Here is a 22,969-nt window from a genome sequence, read left to right on the forward strand (position 1 = left end):
TTTTGGTGCTCCTGCCATGATCACGTGTGATAACGCACGTTACTTCCGCTCTGTACTGTTCAAAGACATGTGTTTTCAATGGGCCATTAAGCCTATTTACAGTAGTCCTTACTGTCCCCAGGGAAACCAATCCGAGCGAGTCAATAAAGTGCTTAAAAGCATTCTTACTGCTTTTTACAGGGATGATCAGTCGCTATGGGACAGCGACCTGGATTTTATCAACGTAGGGCTTAATTCAGCTGTGCATTCCGCTACTCGATTCCCTCCTTCAATTCCGTTTCTAGGAAGGTAGCTTACCCACCCTCTCCTTAACCTGTGGGGACTGCCACCCCTGGAGGCTGCCTCGGATGACGAGTCACTGGAGGCCGTGCTGGATAGTGTGGCTTGCAATCTCACGAAGGCTCGTCAAGCAGTGGCTAGTTCATATAACGCCTCCCGGAGCCCTCATGATTTTTCTGTTGGACAGTTGGTCCTAGTAAAGAATTTTGTGCTACCTAATTTAGCTGAAAAGATTAATGTTAAATTAATTCCCCCATATGTGGGACCTTATGTGATAAATATATTTCTTAGTGAAAATACTGTGTTGATGCACAGTACGTCTGGTTCTAAAAAAATTAGAAAGGCTCATGTCTGGCAATTAAAAAGGTTAAATACTTAATTAGAGGGTTTGCTGTTTTTTTGGCGTGCGCGTCAGGTTTTGTGTTCCTTTTTTTTCAGTTTGGTTTGGTTATCGTTCCTCCCCTCCTCCTTCCTCGTCGCGGATGCCGTGCCCTCAAGAGGATCTGCGCAGCTACGGACCTGAGGCTCATCCGACTGCCCGCTCCGTCGTGGTCACTGGTGCCCGCCCGCTATTCGATGCGTCTACGAGACAGCCCGCCTCTTTCGCTGTCTGAGTCCGTGGATGCGTCCATGCGACTCCGTCATTCGGAGTTCTGCATCAGCATGCTGCTGTGCGGCTCTTCCCTGGCTCGCCCTGAGATGCCTACTTGAGTCGCTGCGGTTGATGGATGCCGTCCCTGGGTGAGCGAGCGGCCGGCTGCTTTGACGTGCTGGCGTGCCGGCGTGCTGGCGTGAGATTCCATTCCACCAGTCTCGAGCTGTGATGCATGCCGCATGCGAGCCTGCACGATGCACGCAATGGCATCTGGAAGCCCTCGTTTCCTGTGAGCATGCAACCCGCTCGACAGGGGAGCGAGGTGAAAAGTCGACCCTGCCAGGCGCCATCGGCGTCAGCTGCTGTGGGGACGCCTGCGGCAGTTACGTCCGGAATTGCGTCTGTCTGTCAACGTACGAGCTTTGTAGCTCGTTGCTACAATTTATTTCAAAAATGAACTTTCCTGGGACGTACCTCAAGATCAAGAAAAGTCTTCAGCGCTGAAGATGCTCCCTTTGGTCTTTGTATTTGACCTTTGTAATCCTTCAAGAATCCTTGGCCATTATATACGGCGTGTAAACCTTGTATGTTAATAAGTTTAGACTGACAGTTAAAATTGTGATCGTCATGAAATTGAACAGTGACTTTGTCTTCAAGATGGAGAGGGCGGCGGGTACCGTGGTTTAAGGGCAGGGGAGTTGTAGCGGTTTGAACTGTGCGCGCCGCATCGGCCTCCGGCACTCCGCTCCCCTCCTCCTTCACCATCCTTCCCCCCCCCCTTCTCAGTGGTTGTTCTATGTCTACTTGTTCATTCCCTCCCTCCTTGATTGGCGCATGCGCGCGCTGCGGCGCGATGTTATAAAAGAAGCTGCAAATTGGTCAGGAGCCTCTTTCTTTCTTGATTTTAGTCAGACTCAGTTGTCAACTGTTGTAATCTACGAGCATGTAGTCGGTTAGGTTCAGTTTTGAACTACGTGGGTGTGCGACCTCAGGGGAAAATGTAAGTTGGTTTGAGTTGTGTGTGAGGCGGTGGCCCTTACCTTAATGTAGAGTCATTTATTCTTAAATTGGTTTGTCTAAATTCCTTTTCGGCCGCCACCTTGAAAATTGTTTAGTTTGAATTAATGCATTAATGTAACTTCACTGTCAACTTGGTTTTTATTGGTAACTGTCTCCCCCTGAGACGTCGTGGCAAGTATTTGATTAATTCTCTTTAATGTAAATTCCTTCTGTATTTGTAATTGCACTTTGCAGTAGTTATGACAAACGTAATTATGTAAAGTATTTCCTTAATCGTAACTGCACTTCGCAGTAGTTTTGTACAACGTAACGAATATAACATATGTTATTTTTTAATTGTAACTGCACCTTGCAGCAGTTTGAAGAATGTAAAAATGTTTGGATTTAACTGCATACTTGCCACTGCCTTTGCTACGCGTTAAATGTGCGTTGTATAATGGGATCGTTTACAGTGTAGCCGGCTTACCTTCGAAGCCCGTTTTGTCTATAATCATTGTTTTTGGTTTTTGTATTTAGCCTTGCTTAAATTGTATTAACGTAACTTCATCAGCAACCTAATGTTATGATTTAATGTTTGAATTAAATGTCTGTGTACCTGATACCATTTACCATGCTTACCTAAACTGCTTATTCACGTAAACCCCAGTCCATGCCAGGTTCTGGCCAACTATCCCAATGTTCCGAAGCTAGACAAGCTTTACACCCTGGCATCAGGTTCCCGATTGATATCCGGGAAACGAAGCCCCGACCTCTGGTGCTTCTGTATCTATTAACCTTTTTCTGAACTTTCTTAAATTACACCGTCAGACGAAGTTCATCAGATAAACATCATTTCTGGACTTTAAAAATACTGGGATGGTTTAAACATATTTGTATTGTTTTTATTGGTTTATATAATTTTTTTAATGAAACCTTTTATAATTTAATTTCTGGCCGGCCCATATTTTTTCTTCTTTCTGAATATATCTGAGATCTTTTTAAGTACGTAATTGATATTGTATGTTTATATTTTTTTAATATCTGTTATAAGTTTCCTCAGTATGGAGTTATTATATTCAGACGGAATCACACCTTGTTTCTGTTCATTTCTAATATCATTGTGAAACTTTAAAGGTCCTCAGCACATGGTTTAATGGCAAAAGCATATTTATTCATTCAGGACTGTGATGGAAAGAATGATTAATTTATATAATGTTTTTTTTACTACAGTTAATCATTTAGCGACCAAGGATTGAACCAAGGATTGAACCAAGGACAGTAATTGATGGAAAAGATTAGTAGATTAACATGTATTTTTTATGATTTTTGAACTTTTGCCAAATAGTTTGCATGTTCGTTACGAAATAAAAATGGTGTTTAAGATCGCTGACGTGACACCACACAGACGGAATATTATATGATTTAGTAGAAGTGGTGGGTAATTATTGCCTGGTAAATATTGTGGAGGAAGTTTATGTTTTTTTTTACAAGTGCATCCAGCGGGAATCAAACAATGAGCAAACAATGACGTAATTTTTTATTGATTGTTCTTGAAAATTTACTAAATATAATTTAATTTTTTGTTCGTTTTAAGTCAAAAGGAACTTGCGTGTCATATTTTAGTAATGGCAAAGGTTGCCTCAGAGACAAGATTTTAATTGTTTTAATTTTTTTGTTTTTAGGATTTAAGCATTTTTTTGGAGCTATGACCACTTGGGTTTTTTGAGGGAAAAAAGGAAATATTTTCACCGAAAGGAAATTTTTTACTGGAAATCGAATTTTTTATTTATTTAGTTTGAGGATTTTTTAATAGTTTTTGAGGAATTTTGATTAAATTTCACCACCAAAAGAGCTGCCATGTTGTCATAAATGAAGAAGTTGACAGGAACCACGGCTCCACAACCATGAACCTGGGCTCAAACTCAAATTTAAATACTACTTTAATCTTTTATGGAATAAAATAACAATTTAGGTGTTGCCCTATTCTCGTCTGCTGCTCATGGCGGCGTTAACGATGTTGGTTAGGTCCCAAGTTTTCAATAATCTCCACGGTAATCAAATGGTTCACTAAGATTTTCGAATTTTCGTCGTAGTAGGACCCTATGAGTGATCTTTTAATGTAATACCATCTATACTAATATTATAAAGCTGAAGTATTTGTTTGTTTGTTTGTTTGTTTGTATGTTTGAATGCGCTAATCTCAGGAACCACTGGTCCGATTTGAAAAATTTATTTCAGTGTTGGATAGTGCATTTATCGAGTAAGGCTATAGGCTATATTATATTATCAATTACATTAGGGATCCTTACTAAAAGTCCAATTTAGAATCAAATGCTTTGCAGGGGTTAGATACAACATGCAGTACACGTAAGAAGTGTGTGTTGGCAATGCCGCAGGCGCTAGAAGTTTATTTCCTATTGCCTATTTGTTGCCACGAACTAGATGCCTTATCATTCTTAACTTTCCCATACAAGTGTGATATTAACAACGAAGCAATCAGTACCCTCATAAGAGTTCAATTAATATTTAAATACTTTTTATCACTTTAAATTTCAAGCCTAAACTATTGTTTTTTTTCTCTCTCTGTGTTATTTTTTTTTACTAGATTTATTTTAATTATTATTAATTAATTTTCATTTTTCGGACCATCAATAATATTCCTCTCCCGTTACAATTCTGGTGTGTGTGTATGTGTGTGTCTGTGTCTGTGTGTGTCTGTGTATGTGTGTGTGACTGTATCTGTGTGTGTATGTGTCTGTGTGTGAGACTGTGTCTGTGTGTGTCTGGCTGTGTGTCTGTGTGTGTGTGTGTCTGTGTGTGTTTGTGTGTGCCTGTGTGTGTTTGTGTGTTTCTGTGTGTGTCTGTGTGTCTGTGTCTGTGGCTGTGTGTGTGTCTGTGTATGTGTGTGTCTGTGTGTCTGTGGGTCTGTGTGTCTCTGTATCTGTGTGTGTGTGCGTGCGTGCGAGAGTGAGTGCGTACATGCGTGCGTGGGTGCATAAGTGCGTGGGTGCGTGAGTGCCTGGGTGCGTGGGTGCGTGCGTGCGTGCGTGTGTGCGTGCGCGCGTGCGTGGGTGCGTGGGTGCGTGCGTGCGTGTGTGTATATATAAGCTAAATACCACTCACTGTGACTCATCACGAGATCTCTAAAACTATACACCCGATTGACTTGAAATTTAGTATAGATACTCATTTTGTGATGTAGACGCTCACTAAGAACAGATTCTGCAGAAATCCGATCCCAAGGGGAGTTTCGGGGGCGTAATATATCAAAATTTCCAGTTTTTGGTAGGAAATCACCATGGCAACGGCTGTTGCTTTGTTGGTGCTTCATTATTCTCTATGGCAACGACTATTTCATTGTTAGTGCAGTCCTCATCACCGTTGAAATATTGCGGGTACTTTAAATATAAAAAATTGCCCTTTTTTCAAGTATATATATTTTACAGAGTTGAAACTTAACAGTAATGTTCCTTATGTTACGCAGGATGACATTTTCCGAAAATTAGATCCCATTGGTGGTTAAAACCAGGCACCAGTGGGTACTTTGTCTGCATGAGAACAGGATTTTGCATTGTTCATGCCTTATGCGTCTCCATAGCAACGGGCATCGCGCGGCAGTGGCGTACCCACAAGGAGGGGCATGAATAAGGAGCGGTGCAAGAGTGATCTGCCTGTAGACTGCCGTAGCGAAGTACGGGTACATCAGTTGTACGTTGCGTGCACGAGTCGGGAAACCATCGGTGCTATTCATTATCTCTCCGGTACATTATACAGCATTGTAATAAATTTTCACTGAATTTTTTTTATTGACCATTACTGTAAATGGGAGATGTGGCTTAATTTTTTTCCATTAGTATAGCCGTGCGAAGCCGGGTCGGGCAGCTAGTATCATATAAAAACAAAACCATCATCAAAAACGATTTGGTGGATAAGAAGTGTCGTAGGTAATTACTCAATGTAAACAATGGCACTCCCTTTTTTTTAAGAATATCATTGCGGCTGACACGTGCCTTTGATACAAAAATATAACATTAGGCCTATATTGTGAGAATGTGGTATAATACTACATAATTTTGTATTTTTAAAATTTTAAACACTGCAAAGTAATACAATATATACTACCCTGACATTTCACCAAGAGTTTTTCTATAGTTATAAGAGGAAATAATACATCAAATTTTGAGGGTGTTGGTAAATTTGCGTTTAGTGCGCAGATTATGCGCGCATGTTGTTCATATAAGTGTTTTGGTGTCAGCCATATAAGGATGAGGAGATAGACCGATTTTCAATAAATGTTTTGTCCATAACTATAATTTATATGATTAGGTTTTTTTGACAACTTCAGTACATGATTATCAGCGAGCTAACTTGAATTGTCAGTCATTATTAGTATGTAAATATATATTTTGTGTAAAAGCATTGCACATATAAATTTCAGTGCAAGTACAAAATTACACAGGGTTTGACCCATGGTTTTTCTTTGTTAACCCTGCTCTCTTAAACGTAAGCCTTTTCCGCCCGTTTCCCCACGGGCGTGGATACGGATACGCCGTATACGCGCAACAAGGGAGGTGTTAGAGATCCAGCTACGACCAGAGGCTGAGGCTACCCATCTCAGCTTAGCCACCATATTCGCTCCCCGCCTCACCAGACAATTGGCTGCGTTCTATGTTATAAGACGTTATCAGTATTTCTGACGCCTACCCTATTCTACCACATCACAGTGGGACCCCTCAATCACCCAGTGAATCCGTGGTCCGGTGGAGTACTATCCAAACTCTCCTAGCTGTCCCGGCTAGTAACCAGAGTTGTATTGCCACTCAGTGCGTCTAATCCGCATTCGGCAAGAGAACCCTTGGAGTCGGCTCCATTCGATCGGAGTACCACCACCAAGTACGAGTCCTACACAATCAGAATCCGGGGCCCAGAGGAAACCTCAACGGGAAACCTTTCTCTTTCATGGATTATTCACCTACTACTACCAACCTGGTGTCTATGCGGCATGAGAAAGTTCCCTGAGGTAGCTAATCGACCGCCACTATTCAGAGTCACTCAACTGGATGACCTTGTCTCCTCGGACTATCCTCCGACCTGCCGTAAATCGGCCCGACAGGTTTACAGCTGATTGAGCCCACACATGGCTGGACCCCTCCGGTGGCGATCGTGGTAGCCCTAGCTAGACATGACGCTTAGGTCTTGCGTGGGCTGGAGAGCTTTGGGGTAGCCTTGGTATCCCCCCTACCATTGAACTATGATGAACGTATCACATATAGTTGAACAGTTTACAGCTCTTTTGTAAGCCTGGGTGCCCCCGTACACGCCGGTGCCATTCTTGGTCCTTACCATTACCATAGACATAATCTTCGTTCACTAGGAGAAGCCCTTGGGAACAAGACACCAGGGCTTGGCAGTCGAACCCCCCAGAAAGTTTTTAATCGCATCTACTGTTGACCGATTCAGCCTATTCATCATTTCTTGTCCCATACATGCAATAGAGGATGCACTGCGGCAGGGTTACATCAGGCATAGTCCATTTAAGTTAAGGCGAGAATATGATCAGAGGCTGAGACTACCCATCCAAGCTTAGTCACCACCATTCGCCCCCTACAGCGGTGCCCACATGGAGGCAGACGATTGCCATTTGGTGCGGAGAGACTATGTATTCGCATCCTGGCACCCATTCCGTGAACCTGTTGAATCTTGTCGCGGATAAGTAGTGCCGGTAACAGCTCCGAAACCTCAAGTGACAATCAACTTAATTGCAGAGTGCCCAATCCCAAAATTTCAGCGCAGTGGAACTGCAATAACTCGTTGATGTAAGCAAGGGGCTGTGAAAGCATGGCACAGATGTACACGCACCGCGGCGAGATGGAAGACGGCGACCACGGGCCCGCGGCAACGGCGCACCAGCGTCTCGGCGTCCTCCTCTGCGGGTATCACCAGCACCTCGACGCCCGCCTCCCGCCAGCGCCTCAGCCGAAGCGCTTGGAGGGCCGAGGCGGGCCTTTGCCTTGAAGACAGCACCAGGTGGCGCGCACCGCGCTCCACCAGCAGGCCGCACAGCTCCTGCCCCAGGCCACCCAGCCCGCCTGCGCAGCCGTCCACACACACACCCTGAGAACTCTGTCCCTTACAACATTTCTGCCCTGTTTTATCTGTTCCATAGAACATTTCACCCGGTTTTCTCTGTCGGATCAAATATAACTTATTGTTTTCTCGATCCCATCCAACATTTGCCCCTTGTTTTCTCGGTCCCATCCAACATTATCCCCTTGTTTAATCCGTCCCATCCAACTTTACCCCCTCTACTGATTTCTCTGTCCAATCAAACATTTCTCCTTGTTTTCTTGGTCCCATCCAACATTTGCCCCTTATTTTCTGTGCCCTATCAACCATCTCTTCCCTGTTTTCTCTTCTAATCCAACTTTTTTTCCTGTCTTATCAGTGTATTTTGCTATTTTGCAGATGTATTAAAGTACAAATTTGTATTAAAACACACTTAAACAAACTTACATAGGCTACATAATTGATTACACATGTCTACAAGAAAAAAAACTCTGGTGCATAGGATTTTGGAAATTATTTTTTTATATTTGGGTGGTGCTGAATTTAAATATTAAATCAGTTATTTTTATCAGCCTTTCTTTCTTAAAAAAAAGTGTGAAAAAAGAAGTAAAAACGCCTTCTTGACTCAAGCCACTTCGTCACAGGGATACCCCAGAATGGGAATCCCCACTTCGACACTAGGATATTCTTCCTGAATATTTTCTAGATGATTGGCTCCTATTTATTGATAGCTCAGAGAGAAACTTGAAATGTGTTCTTCCACGCAATGGGAACAAATATGGTTTACTACCAATTGCTCACTCAACGACAATGAAAGTAACTTATAGCACCATAGCTTTGGCCTTGGAGAAAATCAATGGGTGATTTGTGAGGACTTTAAAATGGGTAACTTTCTCCTCCAACAGCATAGAGACCACACCAAGTATCCTTGTTTCTTGTGCCTCTGGGATAGTTGAGATGAAACACACCACTGGGTTGGACAAGAGTGGCCTAAGAGGGAAGACATTGTGGTTGGAGTAAAAAAGTTATTAACGAACCCTTACTTGAACGAGAGAGAATCATATTTCCTCCACTGCATATCAAGGTGGGATTTATGAAGCAATTTATAAAGGCTCTTGATAAGGAAGGATCATGCTTTATGTTTATAAAGGAGGGGGGGGGGGAACGTAGCTCTTGAGTAAGAAGAAAATTAAAGAAGGAATATTTAATAGCCCAGAATTAGGACAATTCATTAAAAGACAATGCCTGCGTAAGTTTCATGATGAGACTGAGCAAAAATACTGTACTTAATTTGTTGCATCTGTCGGAAATTTTATAGGCCAACGAAAAGTAAAAAACCATGTTGAACTGTTAAACGATATGATTTAATTTCAAATCAATTGGGTGCAACATGAGTATTAAAGTGCATTCTTTACACAGCCACCTGGACCTTTTTCCTGAAAATTTAGGAGACAGCAGTGAGGAGCAAGGTGAAAGATTTCATTAAGATATTAAAATTATGGAAGACCGCTATCAAGGAAGATGGTATACGCACATGATGGCAGATTATTGCTGGAGTTTAAGATATATTCAGTATGTTCCGTAAAAAGAAGATTCCGACTTGTGGTGCTACTATTTGTTTTCATCGAAGACTTGGTATTATATTTGTATATATATAATTATTATATACTTATAATATCTGTTTATTTAAATAATACTTGTATAAAATAATTATATTTGTATAACATAATAAAATTTGTGTAATTTAATAATAAGAATTTCATGTTTAATTTTTAGATTTGACTCATGTATTACGTTAATATAACGTTAAACGTACATTTCACTAAAAACTTATATCTTATAAATTGAACCACCTAGGCAAAAAAAAATATTGCCAAATTTGAATTCAGGGCACCAAATTCATATTATATTAGCTCCAAATACTCCGGCACTAAAACTATTGTTGGCCTGTATTATTAAATGTTTTCTTGCACAATAAAGTGTTTAAACTGTTTATATTTCCTTTAACACTACGTAACATGGAATTGATAGGCTAAAAAATTTAATTTATAGTACAAGGACTAAGAAAAAAACAATAAACGACGCATAAATATATTGCCAAAATACATAACATTGATACTATTTTTGTAACTACAAAAAGTCGATTTTCCTCGGTTTTTTCCCAGGTTTCTGAAGACTTATTTTCAATTACTTGAATATTTCCAGTTTTCACATTTTTCCCTGTCTTTGGGAAACCTGTTTATACTTTTTTACAGCTGGTACAGTATGTTGAGGCGATATCGACATCGGGGCGCAACGAAGACGAGGGTGACGCTCCGAACCGATAAAATAGAGAAACAAGCTAAGGTTTATACTTCATATTTGTTACAATTTGGACATTCATTGAGAAATTCATAAACTATTAAATTATCTGCCGAAAATACAGATAGCGGTTGCATTAGCACTCAATGGTTTGTTTGAATTACACTTTCATACTTGCGTACTACCATACTTACTATACTTCACTCACCAGTACACTCGTATGTATGCTTGTATACCTACGCTCTGAAACTTTTGTTTTAATTTATGTGCAACACATTAGACAATTAACACTGACATTAACCTGCAAGTTTAAAACAACTTTAATTATTGAAAAAAAATTCATTTTAGCACAGCTTACAGGCGTAGGTAGATTTCGAAGTACCTATTATTTCTGGAAATGTTTTGGCAAATTCTATAAACTCCTGATACATTTTAAGAACTTAATGTAGCCTGCATAGCATCCTATCTGTTTGCCAATATTCAAAAACGACCGATTTAAAGTTTTCTCATATATTATGCCGCAAAAGTATTTTGATTTTTTTTTAACATAATGCATATAGTATTGAATGTCTTAACGAATTTCATATTATGCCTAATAAGTTATGGGTGCAATTATTTTTATCATTAATTTATTACATCCCTTGCACTAGTAATTGGTTCCATATATTTTTTTTGGACTGTAAATTAAGATGTTTATTAATAAAATCTGGCAAACTAAGAAAGTTTAAATTTTTTCTAAATTTCAACACCTATTTGACGGAAATAGATCGTTTCATCAAAGATGGATTCAGCCAAAGGTTTTAAATAGTGTTTAGGTGTTTTACAATAAATTATTATATAAAAGTATAGCTATTAAAAAACGTAATGACTTTTGTCTTGCTACTATTGTTTTTTCCACTCCATGCAGTAATAGTATGTATTATCAAAAAATGTTTCAGACAAATGTTTTAGGAAAAATTTTAAGATTTACAAACAAATTGAACGGATTTTATATTGTTCCTACTAAGATAATAATGATTTTTTATAATTCATTCCTCAGTTTATTTTAACATCTTGCAGCAAGTTTTCGTATAATCAAAAATAGTTTCAGACAAAAGTTTTTAATAACATTTATATTATTTACAAAATATTCAATTAAATCGATGTTGTGCCTACAAAGGGAGTTAATTATTTCGTCCTCCAACACTGGTTCGTTCTACCCCTTGCTGTAATAGTTTATAGCATAAAAAATTATTTCAGGCTAAAAAAGTAAAAAAAAAAAAAATTGAATTTCCATATAACAGAATGAATTTAACAGTGTATATGGTAAGTTAATTATGATTTTTAAATATTCTCCCTCTTTATTTTTTGGCCCATGAAACTATAGTTGGTCTTATCAAAAAATGTTTTGGAAAAAGGTTTCAGATAAAAATTAAAAGATTTACAAATAATTTGAACGGATTTGAAAGTGTACCTACTAAGGGAGTTATGATTATTTTTTTTACTTCTACCCTTCTTTTTTAAACTCCTTGCAGCAATGGTTCGTCTAAACAAAAATTGTTTCAGACCAAATTTTTAGATAAAAATTATAAATTTACAATATATCCGAATGAATTCGATGTTATGCTTACGAAGGGAGTTATGATTTGTTTTGTCCTCCAACGTTGTTTATTCTAACAATTGCATTAATGGTAAGTCATTATTTTGGACGAAAAAAAGTAGATAAAATTTTTGATTTTCCATAAAGCAGGAAATTTTTAACAGTTTACATGGTACGATTACTATGATTTATTAATATTATTTCCCTTTATTTTCTCAACCCCATGCATCAATATTTCATCATATCAAAAATGTTTCTGACAAAAGTTTTAGAAAAAATTTATATGATTATAATACGTTCAAATAATGTAATATTTACCATATTATGGGAATTACTGCGATTTTTCGGTTCTTAAAAAGTCCTTCATTTATACCCCTTTGGTCGGATGTTGTACATTAACAAACTCAACCAAGATTTTTGCTATTAGATTTTATGTATTAGATTCGAAGTAATTTTTGTAAAATTGCGATAGGTATTGTGTCCACGAGATTTAGGTTTATACATAAACTTTTGAGTTGGCAATGATTTTGGGGTCTATGGACCATGAAACGATAAACTGTATATAGATTTTTTGAAAGTCACATATGATAACGGCTACTAAAGGTAGTATTCTTTTAAATGTACCTAAAAACATGCACATATAATTACTCATACCATTACATCAAGGTGTGTAAAAAAATGTAAAGCATATACATTTCCTTTTTTTTTAATATTTAAAATTCAAATTTAGAATCATAAGTATAAATTTAAAACCTTTTCAATAAAGAAATAACCTCAGATAAACCGAGAGTACTTTATTATTTAAGAGGGTTGAATCCTAGTAGAAAATGCGCCGTATTTTGACTTTGCAGTTTATGTTTTTCAGTTTAAAGAGCAGAATAAACACACACATGAAATAAATTATAGTTTTTTATCAGTAGTCTTTTTAGGTTTTTGAATATGTTATTTTTTTTTGTGGATTCATACTGACAGTAAGGAAACTTAGTGCCCGTAAATTGACAAAGATCCCTGGAAAAATTTTAATTAGCGTTCTTCGTAAATTTATGGGGATAATTTTTAACAGTGTAGGACTTGCGCTGGAGAGATGCATTTGCATGATTGAATTCTATTTGCTAATAGAACGGAACCGGCATTGTGACGGTAATCTTAAAGTAAAATATTTTAGCTAAATATTTTTTCATACACCTATACGTAAATATCATTCGCACCTGTGACGATGATGTACTCCTCAGGGCTAAAAGCCAGTCGGGGTTGTGCAAGTCCTCTTGTGGGTTTGATTTCGCTCGACACCCGAATGAGCACTTTGCCGATGTGGTTCCCCGTGGCCATGTACCTGTCACATCAAAAATGCGATTTCATACATCGCAGAACAGACTTAAATAATTTACATTTATTTATAAACTAGCTAATGTACGTGCGCTTCTCTTCAGAAGTCTACAAGCAGAAAACTGTCACTGCTCTGTATGCATGTCCCTCCTCGTAGGTACACCATTGCCTCACCTCTACATAGTAAATAAATAAATTCAAAATTTAAAAATTAACTCTTTAACCAAAAAAGCATGTAACTAATGTAACAGGGAAGAAAAATTAACCAAAGACACTATTTTTGTTTCAACAGTTTTTAAAGAGCCTTTTAATTCGCATATATTTAACAAAAAAATACCATGGAAAAATGATGGAAAACAAAATATGAATGAAATACTGGATTAAAATCCGAAAGGGAATGAGGTGCTTTAGCCCGTTTCTAGCTAACTGCTTATTTTTACAAAGGTTGGCAACCCTGCTTTTTTTGTTGCCGAATTTTAAATATTCAATGTTAATGCATTTATTTGTTAATATTTTTTTTTAGCTTTGACTTTTCGGTTTAAAAAAGGCAGGTTTATGATTTCGTAAAAAATATAAATTTGAAAAGGTAAACATTTTAAAAAAGACACACTAGTTTTCCTACCAGGGACGAGTAAAGTATTTTCATCGACTAGCGCGTGGATTTAGATTGCTTCACGTAACCGGCGTGCGGAACGCTGCTGTCGACGAGGCTTCGAGGAAGAATAGTATAATTCCGGGACGCGGAGGAAAAGTTACCGGGACGCGAGCAAGGTGGTCATTAGGCTGCACGGCGCTGCGTGCAAGCGTAACGGGCATGACGACGGCACTTACATAAACCGAAACCGTAGCTGGTTCCTGAAAGAATAAATAACATCGACACCTTTTAAATAATAGATTTTGTTTGATTTATCACACGCCAAGATGAAATCCGCGAGGGCCGATATTTACTCCCCAGAAGGGGGGGCACCGACCGGATACGCCACTTAAGCGCGATTCAGAGGTGTTGGGGAAGGGCTATGACTTAATGCTGAGGGAACCAATTTCAACCACCTCAAACCATAAAACCATTCAGAAACCAACAGAGAATCATTGCCAAAGCCACCTCCAGCGAGCAATGAAGTTGCCTATCCGAACCTTTCACATCTCTGGGACTCCTCAGAAAACCCAAATATCCCGTGATTCGATAGAAATCCTATCCAAGTTATATTAATATCCAGGCTAGTACCGGAAAATAACGCTGCTCACGCTTCCTTCCGTTTCGGAGTAGGGACTCCTAATATTTGCTCGTGAAGCTTGGAGCGATCACATACAAGAGTACGATAACACACCACACAGTCTGGGCGCCATGAGGAAACCTCGATGGGAGTTCTCCCAGAATCGATTGCCGAATTTTTCATGGCACTTTGGGGCGTCTCCGGCCTGTTACCCTGTAAGCTAACGGGGTAACTGCCCATGTCTGGACCACAGGGTAACCTCGGTAACTGGAGCCCATGAGACCAGCCCCTCAGATATCCCACCGACTCCGACAACCCTGAGATAACAGTTTTTATGGAACGGTAGTGGTCTATTTCCAGGGCAGAAGCCCCGTCGAGGTCCGACCTTTGTCATTATGCCTTTGGATATTCATATTGACCCGAGGCCTTTGGGGTCCATGGCCTAGGGACATGCCAGTGCTGACGCCAAAGTGAAGTTTCCGAATCATCTACCGTTGCCTCCAGCTCACCAGATATCATTTTCTAGCATCTGAATATGTCGAGGCACGGGGACTCCCTGGCATAGCATACTTTAGTAAACACCCTTGGTGCCTCAAGGAGGTAGTCAGTTAGTCAGTTGCGTTGGTGCGGGGTGGCTATATGTTCGGATTCATGCACCTTTTCCATGATCATGTGATATTCTACCTTGGATACTAGTCCTGGTAAAAGCTCCGACACCAGTGGCAGCCATCTTCTTCCGCAGAAGTCAGACCACTCACAAGATAAAAACCTCGGTGGTTACAGTATATGCCAGATTTGATATTTAAATATGGCAGTTCTGTGAAAGCAACCAAAAAAAAAAAAAATACCAGTCAAGTAAAGTTGCGCCGAGTAAGATATAAAACTTTTTTTTTTCTCTCAGGAAAGTTCAAAGGTTCAGCTTGGTGAACTGCATTTGAACTGCTCCGTTTTAATGCTGAACGTTTACGTATGCATATTTTACGTTTGGAAATGCTCACTGATATTAAACTAGATCTGTTGTTTCGTATGGTAGTTTAGATAAACTTTATTTTCACACCGAAGAAAAACCCAGAAATTGCAATGGTAAGTCGCATAGAACATTGTCAGTTACATTAAGAAATAGTAATTCGTAAATTTGCGCAACTACCCAGTTCATTTCTAGGAGAGTGTGTGCCGAAATTTCCGCAGCTTGGTTAAACGAAAAAAAGTGGTCACATTTAATTACGAGGAAAGTTTCCGCCAGGGTAATTTTTCAGTTTTGGAGACAAGGCGTAACTTAAAATGCGTAGAAAATTGGGACTTGCGTCATCCCGTGCGCAGGTAAAACAGTGTTGCGGGAGTCAAACATGGTTTACTCAAATGAATGAACTGCATCATATTAAATCAGGCAGTATAATAGTGTTACGAATGCAAACCGGACAACAACACGCGCCAGGTTTAGAGCTGGCTGGTTGCCCTGCCAGGCAACTAGCGTTATGCGCACATAACGTGGCCGCCACTAACGTAAGGCATTCCATACGTGGATGGCCAGATTAAAAGGGTAAATTCCCCTCCTTCCCCTTTTGCACCGCATGAATCGTCATGCCTCAGCGCCGTTATCTATCACACAAGCGGCCTTGAGAATTCCGCATGCTGCGGCGTGCGTGAGTGACGACGCTATTCACGATGCTTTGGGCGTCGGGTCGGCATGGGTTGACGCGAATGGCCCCAGCTGCACTCGTAAGTTATAGAAGGCGCTAGAGACTATTTAAGCAAGGACGTTGGCCTCTGCGACAATTTTTCGGTGACGGAGTTCTTGGGAGCGGCGAGGGTCCCAAGAATGTGGCGAAATGTTCGACTACGGTGTTTGATGACAGAGTTCCGTGGTGAGCTCGGTGACAGGTTTTTGGTGACAGAGTTCAGCGGATTGTGACGTGTGATTTCCGCGAGGGGAGCGGCCCAGTGAGGAGTGCGGTCTGTAAGAACTTGACTGGGTGACTTTGGAATAAACAATTTTAAGTGCGATTATTTGGTGACTAGGCATTTTTTAAAGTTACATTATTTATTATTAATGTAAATGTTAGTAATCAATAAAACTGTGTAATAAAACATAATTGGGCTATCACTTACGAACCCAGTTCTTCACACATTATAAATAATAACATTTTCGTGTAATTTAGATAGCCCTAATTAAAAATAAATTACAATTTATTAATAAAGAACATATAAAAATTAATTAGAATTAAGATTATTTGAAATAAAATTAGTGTTAGGAACTGTAGTTAGTTTAAATTGCAGTTGTAAAGTAAGTGGTAGTTTTGAGTATAAATTTAGGTTAGCTCTTAGGTGAAATTATAGCTTATTATAGGACAGCAGAGATTCCTCTCTTTTTTGTTGTACAAATCAGCGGGCCAAGAAAAACTTACATTTATTAGCAGACATTATCAATGAACTTGAGAAATCTTAGCCGGACTGAGTACAAAGCACTGTAAATTGTTCTATATAATTATTATTACATTGGTTTTTAAAGTCAATATTATTATTTTTTATTCTGAACTGAGATCCGGCATTGTTGTAAAGCCTTAATGAGTAAGTAAACATCATTAAGGTAGGACGCGGGCATCATATTAAATCAGGCAGTATAATAGTGTTACGAATGCAAACCGGACAACAACACGCGCCAGGTTTGGGGCTGGCTGGTTGCCCTGCCAGGCAACTAGCGTTATGCGCACATAACGTGGCCGCCACTAACGTAAGGCATGCCATACGTGGATGGCCGGATTAAAAGGGTAAATTCTTCCCTCCTTCCCCTTTTGCACCACATGCATCGTCATGCCGCGGCGCCGTTATCTATCACCAAGCGGCCTTGAGAATTCCGTATGCTGCGGCGTGCGTGAGCGACGACGCTATTCACCATGCTTTGGGCGTCGGGTCGGCGTGGGTTGACGCGAATGGCCCCAGCTGCACTCGTAAGTTATAGAAGGGCGCTAGAGACTATTTAAGCAAGAACGTCGGCCTCTGCGACAATTTTTCGGTGACGAAGTTCTTGGGAGTGGCGAGGGTCCCAAGAGTGCGGCGAAGAGTTCGACGTCGGTGTTTGATGACAGAGTTCCGTGGTGAGCTCGGTGACAGGTTTTTGGTGACAGAGTTCAGCGGATTGTGACGTGTGATTTCCGCGGCGGGAGCGCCCCAGTGAGGAGTGCGGTCTGTAAGAACTTGACAGACACTGGGTGACTTTGGAATAAACAATTTTAAGTGCGATTATTTGGTGATTAGGCATTTTTTAAAGTAACATTATTTATTATTAATGTTAATATTAGTAATCAATAAAACTGCATAATAAAACATAATTGGGCAATCACTTACGAACCCAGTTCTTCACACATTATGAATAATAACATTTTCGTGTAATTTAGATAGCCCTAATTAAATAAATTACAATTAATTAATAGAGAACTTATAAAAATTAATTAGAATTAAGATTATTTGTAATAAAATTAGTGTTAGGAACTGTAGTTAGTTTTAAGTGCAGTTGTAAAGTAAGTGGTAGTTTTGAGTATAAATTTAGGTTAGCTCGTAGGTGAAATTATAGCTTATTATAGGACAGCAGAGATAGTGACAGATTAATAGTGTATGTTGACAAGGAAGATGGCCACCGACGAACTTAGCCGAAACGAATAATGTAATATAGTAGGGCCAAGAAGAGATTAAAAAAATAAATTTGATAATAGCCTATAAGAGATAAAAAATAAAAAAAATAATAGCCAATTAAAGAATAAGACCCAAATGAAGAACTGCCAAGAAGAGATGAAGAATGCCACGAAGACCGATATCGAAGATATGAAGAAGAATCAATTGAAGATGAAGAGGGGTAAGGATGATATGCGTAAGGAACGCGTGGCTGCTCAAGAAGAATTAAAGAAGAAGATTGATGTAACAAGTTTTCAGTTGGATGGGAAAGAGCAGTGTTTGGAGATGAATATTGCACAACAGGAGCAACAGCTAGCCGAACATTAACAAATGATGGCATAACAGCTAATGATGGCACATCAGCTCAAGCAGATCACCGAACAGCGTGTAGCAGCTGTGACCCAGGAGTGCCAGTGGATGATCAAGGAAACAACATCTGCTACCAAACAGAGTAGTTCTTCCGGAGACGTGAAGGTGGAACGTGCAAGAGGCCACCCAAAATTCAAGGTACCCTCTTTGGTGGCCAATCATCGTGGGCTGTCTACAGACGACAGTTCGAAGCAGCTACTGAAGCGAATGGTTGGGACGAGGAAGAAATGGCTATAGCACTCGTTTTGGCCCTGCAAGGATTTCCACTAGAGCTGCTTCAGGCCATCCCAGTTCCAAACCAGAAAGACTACAAAGACTACAAAGTATTATTAGAGGCCCTAGAGCTGATATATGGCGACCAACACATAGGTGAGGTGTGTAGAATATCCCTAAAGTCACATCAACAGATATCTTCAGAAATCCTCCAAGAATTTGAAGCCGACATCGAACGACTCATGCACCTCGCCTACCCAGAAGCACCAACAGAGTTCCCCTAGCAGCTATCCACTATTGCCTTTAAAGACGGGCTCAGTGATGAGGAGGTTCAACAAACTCTTAATTTGGCCTGGCACAAGACGAGCTGTGAGGCCTTGGTCCATGCTCTGGAAATTAAGGCAGCACACATTGCCTCAAAAAACACAAGCATCAGGACTAGGAGAGCTGAAGTGGAACCCTAGAATGCAGCAAATGCCCAAAACACCACTAATGAAGTAGATATTCTCAGGGTTTTGAAGAATTTGCTGAATGATACTACAGGTAACGAGATAAGAAGAGCAGGAGAACACCCGAGGTGCTTTGTCGGCAATGAACCAGGATACATCGAGTGGGAATGTCCAACACACAGGAAGACATCGCAGAAGGAAGAGAAACAGGAATATCAGAAGGGAAATGAGCATAAGTTAATTTAAGGTGGCGCTCACAAGATTTTCATAGAATGTTAGCCTTAGGGACTTTCTTTTATCTGTATTTCGTAGAGGCAATGACAGTGTGTTGCTTAATGCATGGATCAATAGTTCACAGTGTTTACTTACTGTTGACACAGGGGCATCGGCATCTATAGTTCGCACCGAAATTCAAAGTAAAGAAAAGCTGAAGAAACCATCCTTCCCATATCGACTCCAAACAGTCACTGGAGACACTTTACCTATTCATAGACAACTGGATTTGGAGGTAAGGATTGGAACTTGAAACTATCACTGACCTTTATTGTTGCTGATATCGCCTATGAGGTAATTTTATGAGTGGACATCATGAATCCATACATCTTCGTTATTGATATGGACGGACAGGTACTGCGCACTAAAGATCATGAAGTAGCCTTGTTTAATCTTGACCAATTAGAACTTCCCATAATGCAAATGGTAGTTAACAAATCTGTTTCAATTCCAGCAAAATGAGTAGATATGGCAGCTAGGGTTACGGGACAACCTAGGGGCAACACGAGATACCTGATAGAGATAGATATAAAGTTAGGATTACAGACACTCCTGGTTGCACGAAGCATAGCAAGGTTCGGTGAGGTTGTACATGTCTGGGTGGCCAACCTTGATTCTCAAACAAGGGTTCTTAAACATGGAGATTCAATAGCTCACTGCGATCAGTATCTTGGGTAGACTAGTGTGAATCTTCCCCACTTACTAGATATGAAGTGCAACTTCTGAACCCAAATCTAGAACACCTACTAAGGCAATGCCGAAATAATCTAACAGATGGAGAAATATAAGAAATCACAGTTTTTCTGGTATGCAACCAGGATGTATTTTCCTTACGGGATATTGACCTTGGGAGAACAGGCCTGGTTTACATCGCATAAAAACAGGTGATGCAGATCCAATTCGACAGACACCAAAACGGCTGCCTCTAGCGCAAAGGAAAAAGCAGAGAAGTTGATTACGGGTATGATGGAGGGTGGTGTAGTAGAACTATCAGTGATTCCTCTATTTTCCCCAGTTGTTCTAGTGGCGAAGAAGGATGGGCAACTGATATTCTGTGTGGACTACTAGAAGCTGAATGACATCACCAAAAATGACAGCCAGCCTCTCCTAAGTATCGATGACACACTTGATACACTCTCTGGTACCAGATGGTTCTCTACACTGGACCTGAAGAGTACTTACTGGCAAGTGCAGATGCATCCCGCGGATAAGGAGAATACTTCTTTCACGACAGGTACTTGGCTATTCCAGTTAACTTTGTACCATTCAGGTTATGTAATGCTCCTGCAACTTTCAAGTGATTAATGGGACTTGACCTGCATGGTTTGACTTAGAAAACATGCCTAGTATATCTGGATGATATTATTGTGGTAGGGAATACAGTGAAGAAACATTGGCGAAATCTCCAGTAGGTATTCGACAGGCTTCGCTGTGCCTAAATTAACTTTGAAGAATTGCTTCTTGTTTGAGCATGAGGTAACATTCCTGGGACATATTGTGTCACAGGATAGAGTTCGAACAGATCCTGAGAAGATCTGGTCTGTTGATGAGTGGTCTCAACCTAAGAATAAGCATGAAGTAAGAAGTTTCTTGGGACTCTGTACTTACTATATATGGTTTGTACCTGGGTTCTCGACAATCGCTAAACCATTGCATCAGCTAACCGAGGACCATTCATTTGGACTTCAGCATGTGAGACTGCCATTAAAGATTTCAAGGAATCCCTGTGCACTAGCCCCTGATTTGCCTTCCCCATCAATGTGGAGAGTATATCCTCGAAACCGATGCAAGCGGAGATGGTTTGGGTTCTGTACTTTCCCAGGTTAAAGATGGAAATGAATGAGTAGCATACTACATCAAAGTTTTATCTAAGCCGGAGTTGAGTGAAGTTCTTCCAACATTTCCACAAATATTTGTATGGGAGAAAATTTATTTTACTCACTGACCATGCTACACTTAAGTGGCTACTAAAGTTCAAGAATACAAAGGGACAACCTGCTAGGTGGATTGAACAGATATAGCAGTATGATTGTCGGATATAAGACAGGAATGACCGAATTCACAGCAATGCCCATGACCTTCCCCGAAAACATTGCAAGGTAGACTGCAAAAATTGCAATAGAGCGGATAAAAGTGAGCGGTTAGAAGATGTTCACTGAACAAAGATAACTAATGTAGAAGATAAATGAGATAATGCCATCTTGGAAGCAGCACAGTGGCAAGATCCTGACCTGGCTCCTATTATAAGGTGTCTGGGAACGGTACTGGATGTTCAATATGGCATGAGATCTCCAGTGACCGGAGGGCTGTGAAAGCTTACTGGGCATAGTTGGATTCCTCAAGTATGCTAAATTGGCTGCTAATGAGGGCATGGGATGGTCCAAATGTAAAAGTAGTTACCATGCAACTACTCCTTCCAAATATTCTAGTGGCATAGGTGGTTAAAGAAATCCATGAATGTACATCTGGTGGTCATCTAAGGGTGAACAAAACTCTAGCCAAGATCCATCAATGCTACTATTGTATGAGGTGTCGGCAAGACTTGGAGACTTGGTGTAGACAATGCGAAGCATGCTCGCCTAAAAAGGGGCCACAACACAAGAGTTGTGGGAAAATGAGGACCTACAAAGTTCTGGCCCCCTTTAAGAAGATAGCCATCGACATCGCTGGACCATTTCCCATGACTAAATATTGTAACTGGTATTTTCTGGTAGCAATGGATTATTTCAGTACACACACTAAACACACAGCACACACGCACTGACCGCACGAATAAATATTTCCGTGTAACATATCAAACTGTTGTAATGTATTAAACTGTGTGAAAGTAAGCAAGCGTGCAGTGTGCAAGTATGCTGGTGTGCAAATGTCCAAGTGTGAAAGTATGCAAGTCTGCAAGTATGCAAGGGTGTAAGCATTTAAGTGCAAGTATCCGTCATTTCTATCTCTCCCTTGCCGTCTCCTATTTTATCGATTCCCCACCACTTACCTAACTATTACCCTCATACGATCGAAATTTTCGTAACACCCGAAAATTGCAGCCTCCCAGCAAAGAAGTTTTAGTTAAAACTTATTTTATTTTTAAAATATTTAACGTTGATATTAACTGGAAAAGCAACGAGTTACAATTACAGCTGCGATTTTACTAGCCTAACAAAAACCATTATTAAAACACTCTTTAATGACTCTAGACATGGTTTGATCCGTGATGTCACCTAAACCCTTCTTCCACCTGGTCGCGCTCAAACACCGTCGATGGAAGTGGAGTTACGACGCCCTCTCTCATCCCTGTCGACAGCAGAGCCCGCAGCTGCTCGCGGGCGTGCTGGTCGCTCGACATCACCTTCATCAGGTTGATTCCGTGGAAGGAGATGTTCTTCAAGAAAACCCTCAGGCCTGTGAGCACAATAAAACAATGTGAGCGAGTCTTTCAGTACTCGCCAGAGATGTGCCACCTATAACCTTGGTAAGAGAAAATTCATTTATTCTCATGCAGCAAATACACATATGTGAAACTCGGACACCAAATTAATAATATTACCGAGTGTAAAAAATATACGCAAGTTGTATGTTAAACTAAATTTCTGGACGCGAATCACACACAGTTTCCGCACCTGCCATTAGAATACGCTGCCGG

The 22,969-nt window shown here is 40.1% G+C and overlaps 1 protein-coding gene across 1 annotated transcript in view; it reads right to left on the reverse strand.

Annotated features, from left to right (window-relative positions):
• LOC134535265 (fatty acid synthase-like) overlaps window positions 1-22,969 on the reverse strand; it is a 171,669-nt gene that overhangs the window by 132,806 nt on the left and 15,894 nt on the right. The window contains exons 5-7 of the mRNA XM_063374338.1: window positions 22,548-22,728; window positions 13,028-13,152; window positions 7,733-7,962 (exon numbers count right to left, since the gene is read on the reverse strand). Coding sequence (XP_063230408.1) covers window positions 7,733-7,962; window positions 13,028-13,152; window positions 22,548-22,728 — 536 coding nt within the window. The remainder of the gene's footprint in view (window positions 1-7,732; window positions 7,963-13,027; window positions 13,153-22,547; window positions 22,729-22,969) is intronic.

This window comes from Bacillus rossius, chromosome 8, assembly GCF_032445375.1.
Source record: "Bacillus rossius redtenbacheri isolate Brsri chromosome 8, Brsri_v3, whole genome shotgun sequence".
Lineage (NCBI taxonomy): Eukaryota > Metazoa > Arthropoda > Insecta > Phasmatodea > Bacillidae > Bacillus > Bacillus rossius.